General features: G+C 46.0%; 1 protein-coding gene across 1 annotated transcript; it reads right to left on the minus strand.

The window, feature by feature from the left end:
* Nucleotides 1-745: 745 nt before the first annotated feature.
* lca5 (lebercilin LCA5) lies at nt 746-17,345 on the minus strand. The gene is made up of 8 exons (XM_035423983.1): nt 16,915-17,345; nt 14,772-15,177; nt 10,500-11,005; nt 8,004-8,141; nt 7,674-7,770; nt 7,129-7,274; nt 6,473-6,581; nt 746-5,154 (listed from the first exon to the last, which is right to left on the minus strand). The coding sequence occupies exons 2-8, from the start codon at nt 15,139-15,141 to the stop codon at nt 4,286-4,288; spliced, it is 2,235 nt and encodes a 744-aa protein (XP_035279874.1). The 5' UTR covers nt 15,142-15,177; nt 16,915-17,345; the 3' UTR covers nt 746-4,285.
* Nucleotides 17,346-17,445: the final 100 nt, after the last annotated feature.

Below are 17,445 nucleotides of genomic sequence, written 5' to 3' on the forward strand. Positions count from 1 at the left end.
AGTTTTCCTTCTCAAAACAGTCAGGCAAGATCACCAAAGTGATATAACACACTGACTTATTCATTGGGGTGGCTTTTGCTCGCAGTAAGAAGATGCTGCACAGTAGGCCTACAGTATGAACAACGGAGTGTAAGGAAAATGCCCTGTCAATTTATATCCCTGGTTTGTAGCCTTATTGTGCGATTTTAACCTTCAAAGCCCAAGAGCCCCTTTATGATGTCTACCTGTTCAGTTATATTACTACCTGTCATCATATACCTTGATCTAAAGCACACTTTAAAACACTTTTAAGTGTCCCTGGTGGAAACACAGCCCTCGGTCTGAGTCTTCCAAGCAGCACTTCAGGGACACCTGGGGTTCCAAAACAAATACAATTAAAAAAAAAATTTGAATGTCAATTTTTAGAACATTATTCATAGCTTTAATATTACCTATATTACACATTTTACTGTGTATACACAAACCTCCATGTGATTTACACACCTATGGTAATACTGTGATCATTTTAATTTATCGAATCTACAGGCCTAATGCTGATAGCATGTGTGATGCCTCTGTGCCTATTCAAGTGGGTGTCGGCCATTTGGGCTCAAACCCGTGTCTTAAACTAAAGTACTCAGGTCACTGTGAGGCCACTAGAGTAACCAGCTGGAGTAGGCGATAGGAGAGCCGGTCCTGTGCGCTACACATCGCATGCCAGAACACCATACCGCCATGCCTTAATAAGCACGAGAGACAGCCAACATCCATGTGTAGCCATAGAAACTTTTATTTTTAAAATCACCTTTTATCATATATTTCTCTTCTCAGTACAGATATAAAACACATTAACTGACACAAATATACAAAATAAATATTGGTCTTAAAACAATGTTGGTAGCTGAAACCTTGTTTGTGTGCGAGTGTATGTGTGTGGGGGGGTATCCAAACGTTTACAGAAAATATTCATAAAGGTATAATTCAGGTGTTACGTTGTGAGGGAAAAGACACTCCCAACATGGCTTAAAAAAACAAATTAAATGGGGATGAGACAACACAGAGTATATAAGATTTCTGTTAAACACACATAATCCATGTGATCTATGCTCCACCTGTCTACACCTATAGCATCTGATACCATTCTTACGTTTATGAAGCGCTTGATAAGACTTGTTCTTCATAGCATGTGCAGTGATATTTGCTATGCTTGGTTACAGCGATTGTCTGGGTAAAAGGTGGAACTCTTAAAAAGGTGTTAAGTCAGCTCACATTAATGCGGCACCATCGTTCAACTATACAGATGATGATACATGATGGTGTCTATTAGAATATTCACATTCTTTTTGGCAGAACATGATGATATTACTGGTAGAAATACACACATCCAACACAACCCTACATTTGAAATAAAAACAGGCTTTGGCAACAGGAAGTCTTGCACAGGCAAACAGTCTTTCTCAGAGTTACCGTTACAAACAGTCACGATTGTGTGAGTTTAATTGAATCGCATGAAACAACATAATTTGTTCTTCCCTTATTAACTATTTTCAAGGAAGAGGAGGAAAAGACAAAAGCTTTGGTTTTTGCTGACAGAATCAAAACTCAAAGATGATGCAATGACAATAACAGTGGAAATCAATAGGGCTGGGGATCAATGAATTCATTTTGTGTAGTTCTATTAGCTGTCTAAGACCGATTGGTTTTGATCATGCATTCAGATTTTTAAAGTAAATTGTGTATTGACATAATTTTATCAAAGTACATGTTATGCATCTAAATACAAACAATTATTCAACCCCCAGTGATGAGAGAAACTATCATATGTCTTTGAAATATACACACAAACATATTTTTGGCTGGACCGCAACAGCGGGGCCAGCCCTATAAACGCGAATGTCTGTGACTGACTGAGTGACTGAGTGAGTGATGAAGTTACACCATTGGTCGGCCGAGTTGTGAAGTTACACCATTGGTTGGCCGGTCCAGCCATATATACTAGGTTTTGACCTGGTCTTGTTTTAATACAATGTGATGAAAATATATATAAAACAATCATGTACACCAGACATCACACGGTCCCTTCAGAGACAAAAGCAAGGCTGCTAGCCTGGCAAGGCACCAAGTGGAGATAGGGAAACCCAGGGAAAGTTTTTAATTGGCCCTATGAAGCGTTTGCGCATTGGTCCTCCCCAGTACGTTTGTTCCGATCCCCTGGATGTGCTAATTATCACACTTCTTCAGCCAGGAGGCAGAACTGAAACCGGCTCAGGGGTGGAAGAAACACACGGCAGGACTTCTACTTGCAATTTTGACTTTCCACCTCTGCTTTTGAGATTAATAGTTTCCCAAGGGCATATTTTTCAACCAAAAAATGAACTCCAAATTCATTTCATGCTCTATTTAGACATATATATGAAATGATACGAGTAAACTGATGTTATATTGAACAGGCCTGTGTATCCTTTGGTGAAATGCACTCGAGATTATGAAAATATTTAATTTAATTTAGGACTGCATTACTGCCTGTAGGCAAAATCCTCTTTAAATCAATTTTAGTGTCATATAAATCAATCTGAATACAGCTTTCACTCACTGTAGTTCACAGAATTACTATGGGCCTTGTACAGTGTTGATATGTCTTGCTAGTGCTTTTCAAAATATTTTCTTACACATGTACAAAAGTACAAAATTATTTTTTTAAACTGAAATGTATTTAGTCACACGGGATTGTACGCAAAGTATGAAACTGGTAGAAACTGGAAAAAAAACACCATCTTCCACTTTTACGCAATTTTTTCTCTGACTTTCAGTTCTTTCACAATTTCAAAATTATTAATTGTTGATCACATTAAAAAAAAAAAAAACCTTACTCAACAGTTCCTGAAATCAGCACATTACAGTATCAATAAAACACAAACAAGGTCTCCGTGTTCCCCAAACACAAATGTGCACTGTGCAGGGTAACTAGGGTAACATTTATGGAAAGACTTGGTATTGGTTGTCATGTGCAGCAAAATCTTCATTTTAACTACTAGGCTCAGTTAATTATCTCACATCCATGCCCACCTGAGTAAAAACTTCATGTGTAAGAGGGCACTCGTGATCTTCCGGGCTAAAGGCGAATACAGTACATTTTATCTAGTCCGAGAACACCTGAATCGTCATCTAGAGTACGACCGAGACCCATTTAAGTCTGAAAAAGAGTACTTACATTAATATATAAGCCCAGGGCTAAATTTAATGGAAACACCTTGTGTGCAGTAATTACTGTAGCGCAACTACTGTACCAGGGGGTGGGTGACGGCTGTAGAAGTAGTTGGTCCAGACGTCTGGGGCTACCAAATTCTGGTATGGCTCAAACACCCAGGGAAGTACCAGTGGAATGAACGTGGTTTGAGAACTGAAACATAAATAAGAGCAGAAGTCTGACTGACTAAGACTACTAGTCATTTCTGTAGGCCCTGCCCCTCAACCCGATTGGACAGTTCCAGCCTGCATGAACCACATACTGGTATTTTACGGGGAGAGCAAAAGCTCGAATTTGAAATTCTGCAGCTCCCTAATAAACATCATCACGCCTGACGTAATTCCGTAGGCTGTAGAGTCACGATTTCTCTGTCTCTGACAGCCAACAAAACGATGATTGGTAGCACGAAGGCAAGAGAACGTGCAGATTTCAGACTTGGTCACCCCTGAACTACTACATTATAAGGATTAGTGTTTACTTTCTTTGATTCACGTTGAACATTCCTTTGTTTGTAGTAGGCTTTATGTAAAATAATTTGTCTAAAAATCTATACAGTTCTGTATGTACTGTACCTATAAAAATATTATTAAATATTCCACAACATACTTGAAGCCTTCCAGGTAAATATTTTTTAAAAAAGGCCTATGCCTTTTTAATCTTCTGCAGGAGAGACTTCATATATAATTATTTATTTTTGCAGAATTACTACCCTACGGTTACTCCATTTATGTGGCTCAGTGCTTTCAGGGGCACAGAAAAAGGATCCCTTATTTTTTTTTCTGTCTGCAAAGACAGTTAACCCTTCCTAGTGCCTTTTATGCTTTTTCAAAAATTCCAAGTCAGTGTTCTAGAACATTGTTGCTTTCAGTTACCAGCAGTGATTGTGACATCAGCATTAGAATGTTCAGTTCAGAACATCCTAATCACACATACTGTACTTGGGCTCTCACACCTTAAAGGGTTAAACAGCTTCATAATAAATTCCCACAGACACTCAGGCCCGCGTGTGTAAAACGTAAGTGCTCGGGAAGCAGGGAAAACACGACTGACTGAGAGAGTTCAGAGGGTGACCTCCTCGATGTCCTCGTCGAAGGAGCCGATGGCCCTGACGGCCGGTCTGCTCTCCGCCACCTGCAGGAGGCTCTTGCCCCGGCGGGCGGGCGGGGTCTCCTCGAAGGAGTAGAGGCCCTCCCGCTTCTTGGCGGCTTCCCAGGGGAAGGGGCCGCCGTTGGGGTGCGCGGCCTTGCGGGCGGCCGGGGGGCTCAGGACCTCCATCCTAGACGCCTCGCCGTTGCCGTTGCCGTTGCCGTTGGCAGCAGAGCCGAAGAGCTGCTGCATCAGGTTGGACTTCTTCTCCTTGGTCAGGTCCGGTTCCTCCCTGGGCTTCTCCTCAGCCCCGCCCCCGGGCTCGGCCGCGCCCCCGGCCCCGCCTCCGCCTCCGCCCCGCTGCGCCGGGACGCCCGCCCGTCCCGCGGGCTGGCCGAAGGAGGGCGCGTAGCTGCCGAAGGACAGGTCGTCCACGGCGCCCTGGGGGTTGAGGCCCCTTCGGCCCGAGTGGGAGGGCCTCCCCTGGGGGGCGGAGCCGTCCTGGGACGGGAGGCCCCTGTGCAGGTTCTGCACGGGCTCGGGGAAAGACGGGCCGGAGGGGCGCTGGCTTTTGGGCTCGGGGAGGGACCCCGCCGCCTCGCTCTCGGCCACGCCGGCGCGCCGGGCCTCCCGGTCGATCTCCCGCATCCTGGCCAGGAGCTGCTCCTTCCTGCGCTGCTCCTCCGGGCTCGGGTTCCGATTGGCCGGCCGACTCTTCTCCTCCTCCTCCTTCTCCTCCGGGTCCCGCTGCACCTGGAACAGGCCGGGGCTCCGCCCACTCCTGCCCTCCTCCTTCAGGCCACACCCACCATCCTTTATCTCCTCTTCCTCCTCAAGCAGCTCTGTCTCAGACAAACGCACACAGAGCACAGTGTCACACACCTGCACACCTCTGCAGTGTTCAGACTCTGCAGGGTCTCTACAAATGTAAAACCTTTGGCTCTGATTGGCCGTTTCAGATCGGTGTGAAAAAATAAGCAGGGAAAAAGATGATTAAGGGGTTTCCATTTAACTCCACTATATTCTAGTATGTGAATATTATTTTACCTTAACTTAATTCCTCAGCTGTACATGTTAGTTCATGTATCGCCCACTTGCACTGTGGGATATGATGTTTTATTTGCCGGGAGGCTGCTTGATTGACAGGTAAAATGCAGTTGAACGCAGCAGAAATGACCAGCTGTGCAGGAGCCTCCAGCCCAGCACACTGAGGCTGGATCAGACAGAGCACCAGCAGGCAGGAGCTGCGGTAGGGTACTGCACAACCTGAACACCCTGCAGCTGAGAGCCAGTCTCCTCTGAAAACAGCCTCCTCACACAGGCCTGCTACTGGGCTGGGTGCCTTTAGAAAACAGATCACATGCACACACACACATCCGCACGCATACACACACAGACATACACACACACACAAACACACACACACGTACACACGCAGCTCGAACACATGCACACGCATATGTGCACACTTACAGATGGGTATTAGCTGATGCTCTTATGCAGAGCGACTTACAAAAGTGCACACATAAAGGTTTAGGCGGTAGAAGTCCAGCCAATCACCATACTAATCAAATAATCCGTATTTACGTCCATTAATAGCAGTCATCACACACGCCTACTACACGACGATAAGTCATATGCACACACGTACATCTTAAACTGAGAAACATGGCATAAAGGAACACGCCCTCCTTCAAAAACATGCGATGTCAGGCCACTGCTGTTCTCTGCGGAATCCACAGGCCAAACTCGCAGACGTCGGAGGAAGACACTTCGGCCTTGCTGAGACCTTTAGCACACGCAGAACCTTTTAGCGTGCACAAAACAACACAACCGATGATTGGTGTAAAACAAACACCACAACCAATCACTGGTCATGTTATTGGGGTTTGTGTGCGCTAAGAGGTTTGGCACGTGCTGAAGGTCTTAGCAAATCAGGGCCTTTGTGTGCAGCTTGAGAAAGCAGAATGCATTTTTACATATTTTAGGCTGAGGGGACACGAGCAGCTTTGCACGGAGCCAAACACACTGCATACACACGTGCGTGTACATCTCTACGGACTATAAAAGTTACGCTTGCGTGGGGAAAGGGGGATTCGTGAAGATGTAAGGAACAGAGAAAAGGGGGAGTGAGAGAAAGAAAGAGTGTAAGGACTTCACCTGGCCGTGCCTGGAGCCCCTGACGCTTCCCTCCCCTCTCTCTCTCCCTCTCCGCTGACCGACGCTCGTCCTCCGTGACCCCGAGCGCCCTCTCGTCCTCCCGCTGCTCCTGTCGGACAGAGAAGAGCGCACAGGTCAGTTCTCAGGCTCCGTCCCCCCCCCCCCCCCTGTCCCGTGACTGTCTCCCCGCCCCCGAGCGAGGAAACCCACAGGAGAACATGCTAACTGGAGTGTATCACAGTGGGTAAGGAAATGGGCTTGTAACCGAAAGGTCGCAGGTTCGATTCCCGGGTAGGACACTGCCGTTGTACCCTTGAGCAAGGTACTTAACCGAAATTGCTTCAGTATATATCCAGCTGTATAAATGGATACAATGTAAAAAATGCCATGTAAAAGTTGTGTGAGTCGCTCTGGATAAGAGCGTCTGCTAAATGCCTGTAATGTAACTCCACACAGAAAGGCCCCCAGCTGGGATTCGAACTCGGGACCTCCTAGCTGTGTGGCGACAGTGCTGCCCCCCCCCCCCCGCCCCGTGCCCCCCAGGCTGCAAATGTTCCGTAGGACGAGCCACCGTCCCACAGCCGTCCCGCGAGGCGCTCTGGAGCCCCGTCAGGAGTACGGACCTTCAGGGTCACGTGACGCCGAGCCGCACTCGCCTTCAGGGAAAAGTAGCCGCCGTCTCTCGGGTGCTCGGGGGCGTCGGCCACGGCCGGGGGGGGCGTGGGGAAGTCCGGGGGCGCCGGGTGCTCCTCCGTCTGCACCCCTTTGCTGGCGCACCTGGAGGAACCCTCGATCCCGGGACCTTCGGGACGGCAGGAGAACAGGGGAACACAGGTAAAAAAAAAAAGAGCTGGAGGTAAACTCTGCGCTGGTTACAGGAAGTGCTGTTTTACAGCGCTAATGAGCGTAACAGCAGACTGATGCAGACACAAGCGGAGGTCCTTTAAGGCTTTTTAATCCACACCTGACACAGTACAGGACTATAGATGGACTATAGAAGTTTTTGTCATTAAATTTTCACAAGTTCTCAGGCACATTTTAAAGTGTAAAGTGAAATCTTCCTCTAGTGTCACAGAGAACTTTGAAATGATCTCCTGCGGTTTAACTTTAACAGGTACAGGTGACTGCGCTACCTGTGCAGGTAAAGCTAGCGAGGGCTTTGCGCTCCAGGTGTGGGACGCAGGCAGAGCTGGGGCCTCACCTTTCCTCTTCACGCCGCTGTCCGTGTCTTTTCTGGGCGTTCCCTTCACCATTCGGTTGGCGTAGATGTTCCTGGTGTTCAGTTCCCTCTCCTTCTCCTGAAACAGGAAATCGAGGAAAATAAACAAACGAGACGTGAAGGACCAGCATTTCCATACCTTCTCCGCAAAAAAACACACACAAAAAAAAAAACCTGACGTTTGCTTAAAAAGCACGGTGCTTAATTCCAGATTCTTTTCAAAGAATGCAAAACATATTAGAGACTAGAGATTAAATTAAACAGTAAGTGCTTTCCAACTCAAAGCAACCCTTTTGGGGGGGGGGGGGGCACCTTGAGTTTTTGGGTCAGGCGCTCCAGCTCCTCCCGGAGGTTCCGCACCTCCTCCTGGACCTCGTGGGTCTTCCTCCTCTCAGCGGTCACCTGTCTCTGGAAGCTTCCGGTGCTCAGCTCCATGTTCCTCTCCAGCTCCTGCAGCCGTGGGACAGAGACACGCCGCCCCCCAACAATCAGGCCACGCCCACTCCGCATCGTCAAAGAGGCGCACACTGCTAATTTGACCAACCCATGTCTCATTCCAGATGAAACACCACACCCGCTTTTCTACAACTCAGCTAAACACGCTCACTATGCATCGAGGAGGAAAAACCAGGCCCACAACTTGCCATTAAACACGCTCACTTTGTATCACAGAGGAGGGAAACCACACCCATAATTTCCCGTTAAACACACCCACATTCCACCAAGTCCTCTCCTGCCAAATGCTATGGACTTCCAGGCTTCCTATACATTACAGTCTGACATTCATTTGTTGGCTATTCGGTCATCACCAGCTGAAATCTCACTACAAACTTACAAAGGGACACTTTCCCGCATGAAAAATAAGACAGGTCTACCCGTATGGTCTATGCATTAGATGTGACACAGCCCCATAGCTCATTAGCTCATGCTAACATTGAATCCGTGAAATGGTTAAAACTGCATTACACGTCGTCCGGGAAACAAAAGCCTTCCCGCTAAGATGCTGTGTTACGTATTGATTTTAAGTCCCTCAGACGGTGTTCACAGCCTCTGAAAACTGGAATCCTGTCACCAGATTTATGAGCATTAAGAGGAGGAAAATCAATGTGTCCTTCGTGGGAAGATCAAAGCAGAATATCGGGACAAGCGATGAATAATAACCAAAATAAAGCCATTACGCGCCACCGCTTTGACTTAACGGTTACGCATGGAACAAATTTAGGTTCAACCCGCCGTGAGCTCAGTTTCACTGCATTCCTAATGAGCGCACAGTGAAAGCAAAATGACCGTCAAAAAAAAAAACCCCACACACACACAGACATGCATTGAGGGAAGAAACGCGTTACGAGAAGTAGGTCACCAAAAATAACACGACTTCAGCCTGACAAAGGGGTGGAAAAGGAATTCTGTTTTCGTGGCCCAAATAAGTCAACCAATTACCGGAAGATTTGGCAAAAATAAAAAATAGAAAACCTGAAGGGGAGTCAGACGGTTGTTTAGGTTGTTTATCAAACGACTCTGCGAAGTCGCTGCACCCACGGCAACTCGGAGCCGTACCCTGGGAATCAAAAGCCGCGTGTTGGCGCCGTCGGAGACGCGCCCCTCGGATACGCACCAGCCGGGCATCGGTTGCCTTAACTCCAGTTGCCGTCGTTATCTCGTCGCCAAGGAGACCAGAACCCCTGAGGTTCTCGAACACCGTGACGAGCCACGTATAGCGCTTATAAATCGACGGGCTAGCTGTACTTCAGCAACGCGTTTTTCTTTACTCTTGGAAAGTACGACATGAGTTGAATTATGAATTATGAAAAATAAAAATAATTCTTTGTATTTTTTATCCAATTTTAAAAAATGAAAAGTATTCTATTACTGTACAAAAACAGATTCATCCTGAAAGTCAGCACTGTGTAGGAAAGAAACTTTTCTGCTTCATTGACAGAAATTTTCTACAAATCCAAAGATATGCTATGAACAGGAAGCATAATAAATACATATTGCTCCAATTAAATTAAAGTAAACAGAGAGCATGCACAGCTATTATTTATCCTCATGTCGCCGGTAGGCAGTATGTTGACAGTATGCGGACGCAGATCTGGACATGACATTCCTTATCCCAGCATACCTCTACTCAATTTCCCATAATTCCCTCTGCCAGACAGCCCTGCCACCCCCCTTCCTGGGTTGCAGAACACCTCTAAGCTCCTGTCTGTAGACAGCCCGGGCCAATCTGGTCTGTACTGCGAGAGCTGGTCTGTGCCCATGGCAGGATTACACACACGAGGATCTGTCCTGATGATTTAGTTACAACTGAGTGCTCCAACCCTGCTAAACTGCAGGGGAGACCTTTCCTGGCTGACTGTCCAAAGTTGTGAAACCACATGGAAGAGTCTTCCTGATTGGCTGACTGACTAAGGCTGTGAAATCACAGAAGAGACTCTTCCCGATTAGTTTATTGACTGAGGCAATGAAATTGCATAAGAGGCTCTTCCTGATTGGCTGACTGACGAAGGCTGCTCATGGTCCAAAGCTGTTGAACCACATGGAAGAGTCTTGCCGACTGAAACAGTGACGTGACAAGAGACTCTCCCTGACTGGCTGATTGACTAAAGCAATGAAACTGTATAGGAGACTCGTCCTAATTGGTTGATTGACTAGAGCAGTGAAATCACATTAGAGACTCTTCCTGATTGGGTGATCGATCGAAGCACTGAAATCGCATTAGAGACTCATCCCGATTGGCTGATCGATTGAAGCACTGAAATCGCATTAGAGACTCATCCCGATTGGCTGACTGACTAAAGGGCGCACCTTTATCCGGCGCTCGTCCTCCTGCATGCGTTCCTCCGCCTGCGCCAGCTTGCGGGCGAGCTCCTCCCTCTCGCCGAGCTGGCGGTCGTCGGCGAGGCGCCGCAGCTTCTGCAGCGCGGCGCGGCAGCGGCGCAGCTCCTCGTCGGCGTCGCGCAGGCGCCGGTCGGCGGCCCGCTCGCGCTCCTGCGTCCGCCGCAGCCGCTCGCGCAGCACGTGCGTCTCGGCGTTGTGCCGCGAGATGAGCTGCGCGACCTCGCTCTCCGTGTCCTCGAAGCGGTGCAGCGCCCTCTCCTGGCGGTGCTGCAGCTGCCGCAGCACCCGGTTCTCCCGCTGCAGCTGCTCCAGCCGCTGCTGCAGCGACGACAGCTCGTTGCGCTGCTCGTTGATCTTGAGGAGCCGCGCCGACAGCACGCGCTTGGTCACCAGGTCCAGGTCCTTGGGGGAGGAACCTTTGGTCTGGGAGCCCACGCCGGGGCGGGGCTGCTTGGAGCCCGCTCTCTGTAAGCCTGGGGAGGGGTGGAGAGAGGGAGGATGAGGGGGAGAGAGAGGGAGGCAGAGGAGAAGAGAGAAGGGAATGGAGTGAATGGACAGAGAGTGAACAAGACAAACACAGAGTGAGAGAGTGTGAGAAAGAGTGTGAGAGAGAGAAAGAGAGAGTGAGAGACAATGAAAGAGATAATGAAAAATAAACAAAAAATGCAGGACAGAGGAAGAGAAAGAAAGCAAGTAGACAAAAAAGAGGGGGGAAGAGATAGGTAATCTGAGTTAATGTTTAAGCAGAGCAGCTCTGTCTGTCAGTACCTGCTTTGGAAAACACACAAACACACACACAATCCTATAAGTAAAACCTTCCGTTTAACCACCCTCTCGGCAAAAATATTACTATTATTACAAGCGCTTCCTCATTTTAACAAAGGGGTCATGAGCTTATCTGTGTCTGATTTATGGCACTTCTTCTGCAGCCTTTGTGCTGTGGCATTAAATCAATAAGTAAATGAGAGATCAGTGACAGAGAGTAATCTTTAAGGATATGAGGAACCGCCATGACGACGAGAAACACTGCCCTCCATTTAAGCAAGCTTCCCAAAAAGACTTCGCCTCCAGCTGCCTGCCTGCGCAAAATGATTCCCGGGGCTACTGACATTCAAAGCTTATAATCTACACATCCAGGAATAATAATGGGTAGATTGTGTGGCGCGTGCCCTTCCTTTTCACTTTGGATTTCACGTTTCTCGATGACACTGTAGTTGGAAATATATGGAGACCCTTTCATTCTCATTCTCGAGACAGGGAATTTTCATAACGCATTTGCATATAGGACGGCGCCTCGATAGCATCAGTTCCGGTGGCAATCGCGAGCGCGAAGTGCGGCCAAACGCGGGAAAAAGCCTCAGTAATTTGCTTCAGTAATTACAGAGAAGCAGAGGCAGCTATTGGTGAGATGTCACTCTCGGGTACCACAAACAGCAGGTTTGAGGCAAAGGGTTTAAATAAATAAATAACTCAAATAAATAAAAAAATAAGAACGTGGAAATAAACGCATCAGCAGCAATGCGCCTTCACGGCAACGCGCGCATTTCAACACCATTACACCGATTCGTATTAGGGAATATATGGGTCAGAAAGCTAAAAATAGCTGGCATCTGTCAACCAAAAGGGATACGGCGATTATCTCCGCTTTGAAAGAAATATACAGTCCCCGACTACGGATGCCAGCAGCGGATGCCAGCAGATATAGCTCGTGCGGCCCGATTAAACGGAACTCCCTTTGATAACGAGATAGCATCTCTGAAACAAAGGAGCCGGTTTATGGAGCCAACGGAGGCGTTTAAGAAGACTACATGAACCCAAGATTACTACACAAATGTAACGTCTGTTTTCAGCCAGCCCAGTTCATCTCCTTTCTAAACGAATATTTCCCATTACATTCATTTGTCCGCCAATGTGCGGGAGCACTCCAACCACCCAGGCGAGTGCTACACGCTGGTAGAGGCAGAGTATGTTTGCGGTCATGAAAGGTGCTATATTACTGCTATCCACTGTCGTTATTTGTTATTGATAGGTTGCACCACGCGGCTATTGCTTTAAAGCAGCTCCACATTGTCCAGAAGCTCTGGGCCTCCGACCGAGATGGACACCCAGGCTTTAATGGTTGGTTGCCACGAGGCAAATCGGCACGAGCCATTGGGACGAGGCCAAGCTGTCGTTATGACCGACGACTCCACAGCACGCCACACCTGGCCGCTGCCACACCCAGGCAAGATGGACGACGAGGACAAACTCGGGTCCGGGAAATAGCATTAGCCTGCGTGCGTTGACGGGAGCCGTTAATTACGCGTTGCGTATGTCAGAGCGGTTGCCCTCTCTCGGGGTTCTCTCGCCTCATCTCCTTCCAGTTTGAGCACGCGGCGGAAAGCACCAGTCCTGGGCACGACCAAGCAAGAAAGAGCTGAGCCAGGGAACAGCCCTGGAAAGGCCTGGGACAGATTCCCAGCTGTGCAGTGCATTAAAAAAAATCAGTCTCCAGTGTATGCAGCATACATCAGAGCTCAAACCTTTAAAGTTATACTACATGTGACACACACTTGACCTAAAAAAACATAAGACTGTACTCAGGATATGGTGGTAAACTTTAAAACAATTCAGCGTTACACCATGAAAATCCACTGAAGACATGGCACAGTCTGATGAGTTTCACAACACAAATGTGTTAAGTTTAACCATGTACTGACATGATAAGAACCGACGAGCCAATACAAGGTGGCATCCACTGCTGAAAGACGGCCAGATCTTACAGCTATAAGCGTCGTCTTCCTATTTCTGTCTTCATGTTCATGTGTGTGTCACACGGTGCGGCTTAAAATATGACACTGAATCGACGCAGTGTTTGCACAAGTGCGCCGAAAGCTCCTCTCCGTCTGCCGTCTGGGGCAGATCATGCACTGAAGTTGCCAGTAATATTACAACCACTACTGGGCATAATTACAGCTGTTATGCAATTAGTCGTTTTAATAGGACATAATTAACAGCTGTGCCTCCCCAGGCAAAATCATAACTTCGTTCACAACTTCTACATTGCTGGAAATGCACAACCAGTCCCAAGATAGGCTAGACATACTAGTGATCACATGATCACCATGAAATACGCTTTACTCACAATTGGGCTGTAGACTATCGATGTAATCCTGAACAGGCTGGCCCATACTAATTGGAATTTTTCTTCTTTTTTGAATGATAGGCTTGTTTGTGATGTTAATAGTTACGTCATTAACAATAGTACATACTAAATGTTTTTGTCATTCAGAAAGTATGTTACATATAAATAGTATTTGTACATCTTAAGCAAGGACGTCAGGAAGACAATACTGGGAAGTCATGATAATGAAGTGTGTTAAAACAGCGCCATCTACAGGAATGTAAATGAACTGTGACAAGTAAGAGGTATACATAATGCATTTGGATTGCCACTTAAAGGAAATTAATTTTTTTCATTCGTTTCCAATGATGTTTTTTTCATATAAACATTTCATTTTGCAAAGCTCACTTTGTAATGATCGAATAATCAAATTAATATGAAGATTCTATATGGGCACTGGCAGTATGGGGGACGTAGTTTTGAGACGTGTTACTTTGTGTATTCATGGACACACATTTCATATTTTTGGAAGCAATTACCACAGACAAATGACTAGATAAACACATTGACTCTGTTATACCTAGATGATATCGTAAAGGGCAGTATGACAGTGAATTAACAATAAAATGTATATATATATTTGGATCACTATGCAAAAAGACAGTTTTTATGTTTTCACTTTGGCCATATTCCATTAAAGTTCAATGGCAGGGGGATAATGTATCGCCTCCATCACCATCTGATTTTTAAAGATCAAAAAATGTTCAAGGACATTCAAGGACAGTGGCATTAATACCACACAAACTGTGTGAAATAAAAAGAGTGGCCCTTTTGTGACATGTAAATACAAGGCAGTCTTAATTAAGGTGTATTAGAGAGGTCAAAAAGTCATGCTTTTGTGAAAAAGTTATGAGACAGGAGAGTGAGTTTGTTACATTTTTGCCGGTACGTTTTTTCATGCAAATGGAAACGACAGATGGAAATTAAAATGGCCTACGCATAAAAATAGAATGCATGTAGTTCTAAATATCAACGGCATTAAAACAGTCTGTGGTGAACAGACGTGTGTGTGTGAGTGTGTGTATGTGTGAGTGTGTGTGTGTGTATGTGTGTGTCCCTGTTTATATGAAGCGTACCTTTCCTATGTAGACCCCTCCTGGTGGAGACGTGGTTGGCCCGCCCGGTTTTTCGGGAGCTGGGAGACGGGGACGGGGAGCAGGGCGAGAGCGAGCGGGACCGGTCGGACGGGGACTCGTACTCGTCCGAGTAGTAGCGTTCGCTGTCCTTCTCGCAGTCCGACACGCGGTCGCGGTCGGGGTCTCGCGTCCTGGTCCTCGCACGGTCGCCAGCTACGCTGTCCTCGTGACCCCGGTCGGCCTCCCTGTTCTTGTCCGACTTGCTTTTCAGGGAGAGCTCCGAGCACTTCCCCGAGCTCCTCCGGGACTGTCGGCTCCTCTCCGCCTCCCTGTTGTCCTCGTAGGCCGGGTGAATGCTCTGGGGATCCATGATGCCTCCGTTTGCAGGGTCCAATGAGGAGGAAACCTGTTCGAGGAGAGCCAGGGAATTAACCCTTTTACTACATTGCTGTTGTCATTCTATTAGACACTGTTCAAAGTGGCTTAAAAATAAATAAATAAATAAATAAATAAAAATAAAACAATAAAACAAATTTACAATTCAAGTTAGGGACACAAATACGAAAGGGCATTCATAACATGCAACCAAAAATCTTAACAGATGCACAGACAAAAACGAACAAACGACTACAACCATACAGTTGTACGTATATGTACAAATTCTGTCATTCAAAGCTCTTACTATTAATTGCTCCTGCAATCGACACATCATTAACCTTCCTATGAAAAAGGTCAAACTCATTAACTTTGAGGGCAGGTAATGCCCATGAACTATCATAGTACATGAGAATTTCCCTTATTGACAGTACAAGAGAGGTAGGAATGGCTCTGCAAACCTTTTATACTCACGGGATGTAACACTGATCTTGAATGTATCTATGAATTTATTATAAACATAACATATTATAAAAGTCAAACATAACCCATTTCCATAAAACATTTTTTGAAAACCATTCAACCTAAAATAGCGATTTCCTGCCCAACGTTATGACCCCGTTGTTCCATAAAATTGAGTAAAATTTGTCTGTGGAATTTTGATAATTATACAAATAATCACAAAAAAAGTAAAGCCCCCCTACCTGATCTGATCATTTATTTGGAATATGGTACCACATGGACAGAAGCTGAGATAAACTATTTCTAAACCAATCTGTTCTAAATGTCCCTACCAGTGACTCAAAATCTAATAATCTAATAATCGTCATTTCTAATTAGCTGGGATTTGCGTGTGTATTGGGTTTTATTCTTGCACATAAAATTTTAAATGATTGAATTTGTGTATTTAACTATCTTAGGTGAAATAAATAGTGAATGGTATGGATATAGTAACCGAGATAACAATCAGTCTCTTGGAAAGGTGTCCTAATTTTTTCTCACAATATGAATTTATAAGGGAGCTGTCCCACACCTGGTACTAGACATCAAACTCTTCACACACTTATTTGGGTTGTCCCATGTTTGCTCAATTGTGTAGTGGTATTATCCATTAGAAATAAAAAAGCAGAATATACGATTAACTTTGGACAGTAGGTCTCGATGGACTGTGACCGTCTGCCAACATCATATGTTCTTGACAGATTCCGGTTAAAGAGACACCTAGACTAGCATTGCTAGGGCTAATCAGCACAAATAAACGGAAATCTGAATTGACACCAACAGTTATCTAGACCAAGCAGGCTAAAAACACGACCATGTACATGGATAGCAGGAAAAGATGTCTTTCGACAATTTCCACACAGCAACTAAATACCAGAACGTCCAAAAAGCCACTGTAGCGTCAAAAAAGGAAACAGAAAAAATCTTGGATCTTTGTCATAGTATTTGGTTCAAGAATGCTAAACTAAGGCAGCTATGATATAACTTACCTGCAAACTGGTGTTTATCGCACAATTTAGCAATAACTTCCGCAACTACACAAGGAAGGTGATTAGGTAGGTACTGTTACTGCACTGTTACTTAATTTACCTAAAAACCAAACGTTGCCTTCTCATCACTCGGAACACCAAGCCATGTACATGCAGTACATTTTGTAAGCAGCCTAGCGACAGATAAGCAAATACTAAACGTAAGCTAGTCAGCAAACTAAATGCATAGCCTATATTAAAACTTAAATTTTATAATGTCAGAATAGCACCGGACCAACCTTTTTAAGATATGTAAAGCACTTCCATGTAACCCACTTCAGGTCGCTGATCTTAGCTACCGTTAATGTTGTGATGCAAGGAAAATGGCTTCTGTTGCTAGCTAACTAGCAAGCTTGGTCAGCAAGCCAGCAAGTACTCCTTCTGCCTTCGGATTAGGCTCGCGGGATGGTGCCTTGTCCCGTTTTCGTGCCAGTTATTTCGGATTTGCCTCTTCGTGTGATGGATCTGTTACACCAGCTAGAAAAAACAGTCTCTTAACCGAGAAGAGGGACACTTTATGATGTATTTCCACAATCCACGCCTAGTATTGAGCCTCGGTCGATCGACGCCCTGCCATGGCAACCTCAAGTGATCCGTGTGTTAACCACTTGTTGCCCGAGTAAATGGCAAGATCCCCAGCACAGCAGCAGATCAGAGATTGACAGAAGCTCCATATAATTAACAGGCTACGCTTTTACCGTTCGTTCCAAAGGCCTAACGTTATTCATAAATGAAGTATTTTGTAATAATACGTAGTATCTACACGTTAT

Source organism: Anguilla anguilla, chromosome 6 (assembly GCF_013347855.1).
Source record: "Anguilla anguilla isolate fAngAng1 chromosome 6, fAngAng1.pri, whole genome shotgun sequence".
In the NCBI taxonomy this organism is placed as follows: domain Eukaryota; kingdom Metazoa; phylum Chordata; class Actinopteri; order Anguilliformes; family Anguillidae; genus Anguilla; species Anguilla anguilla.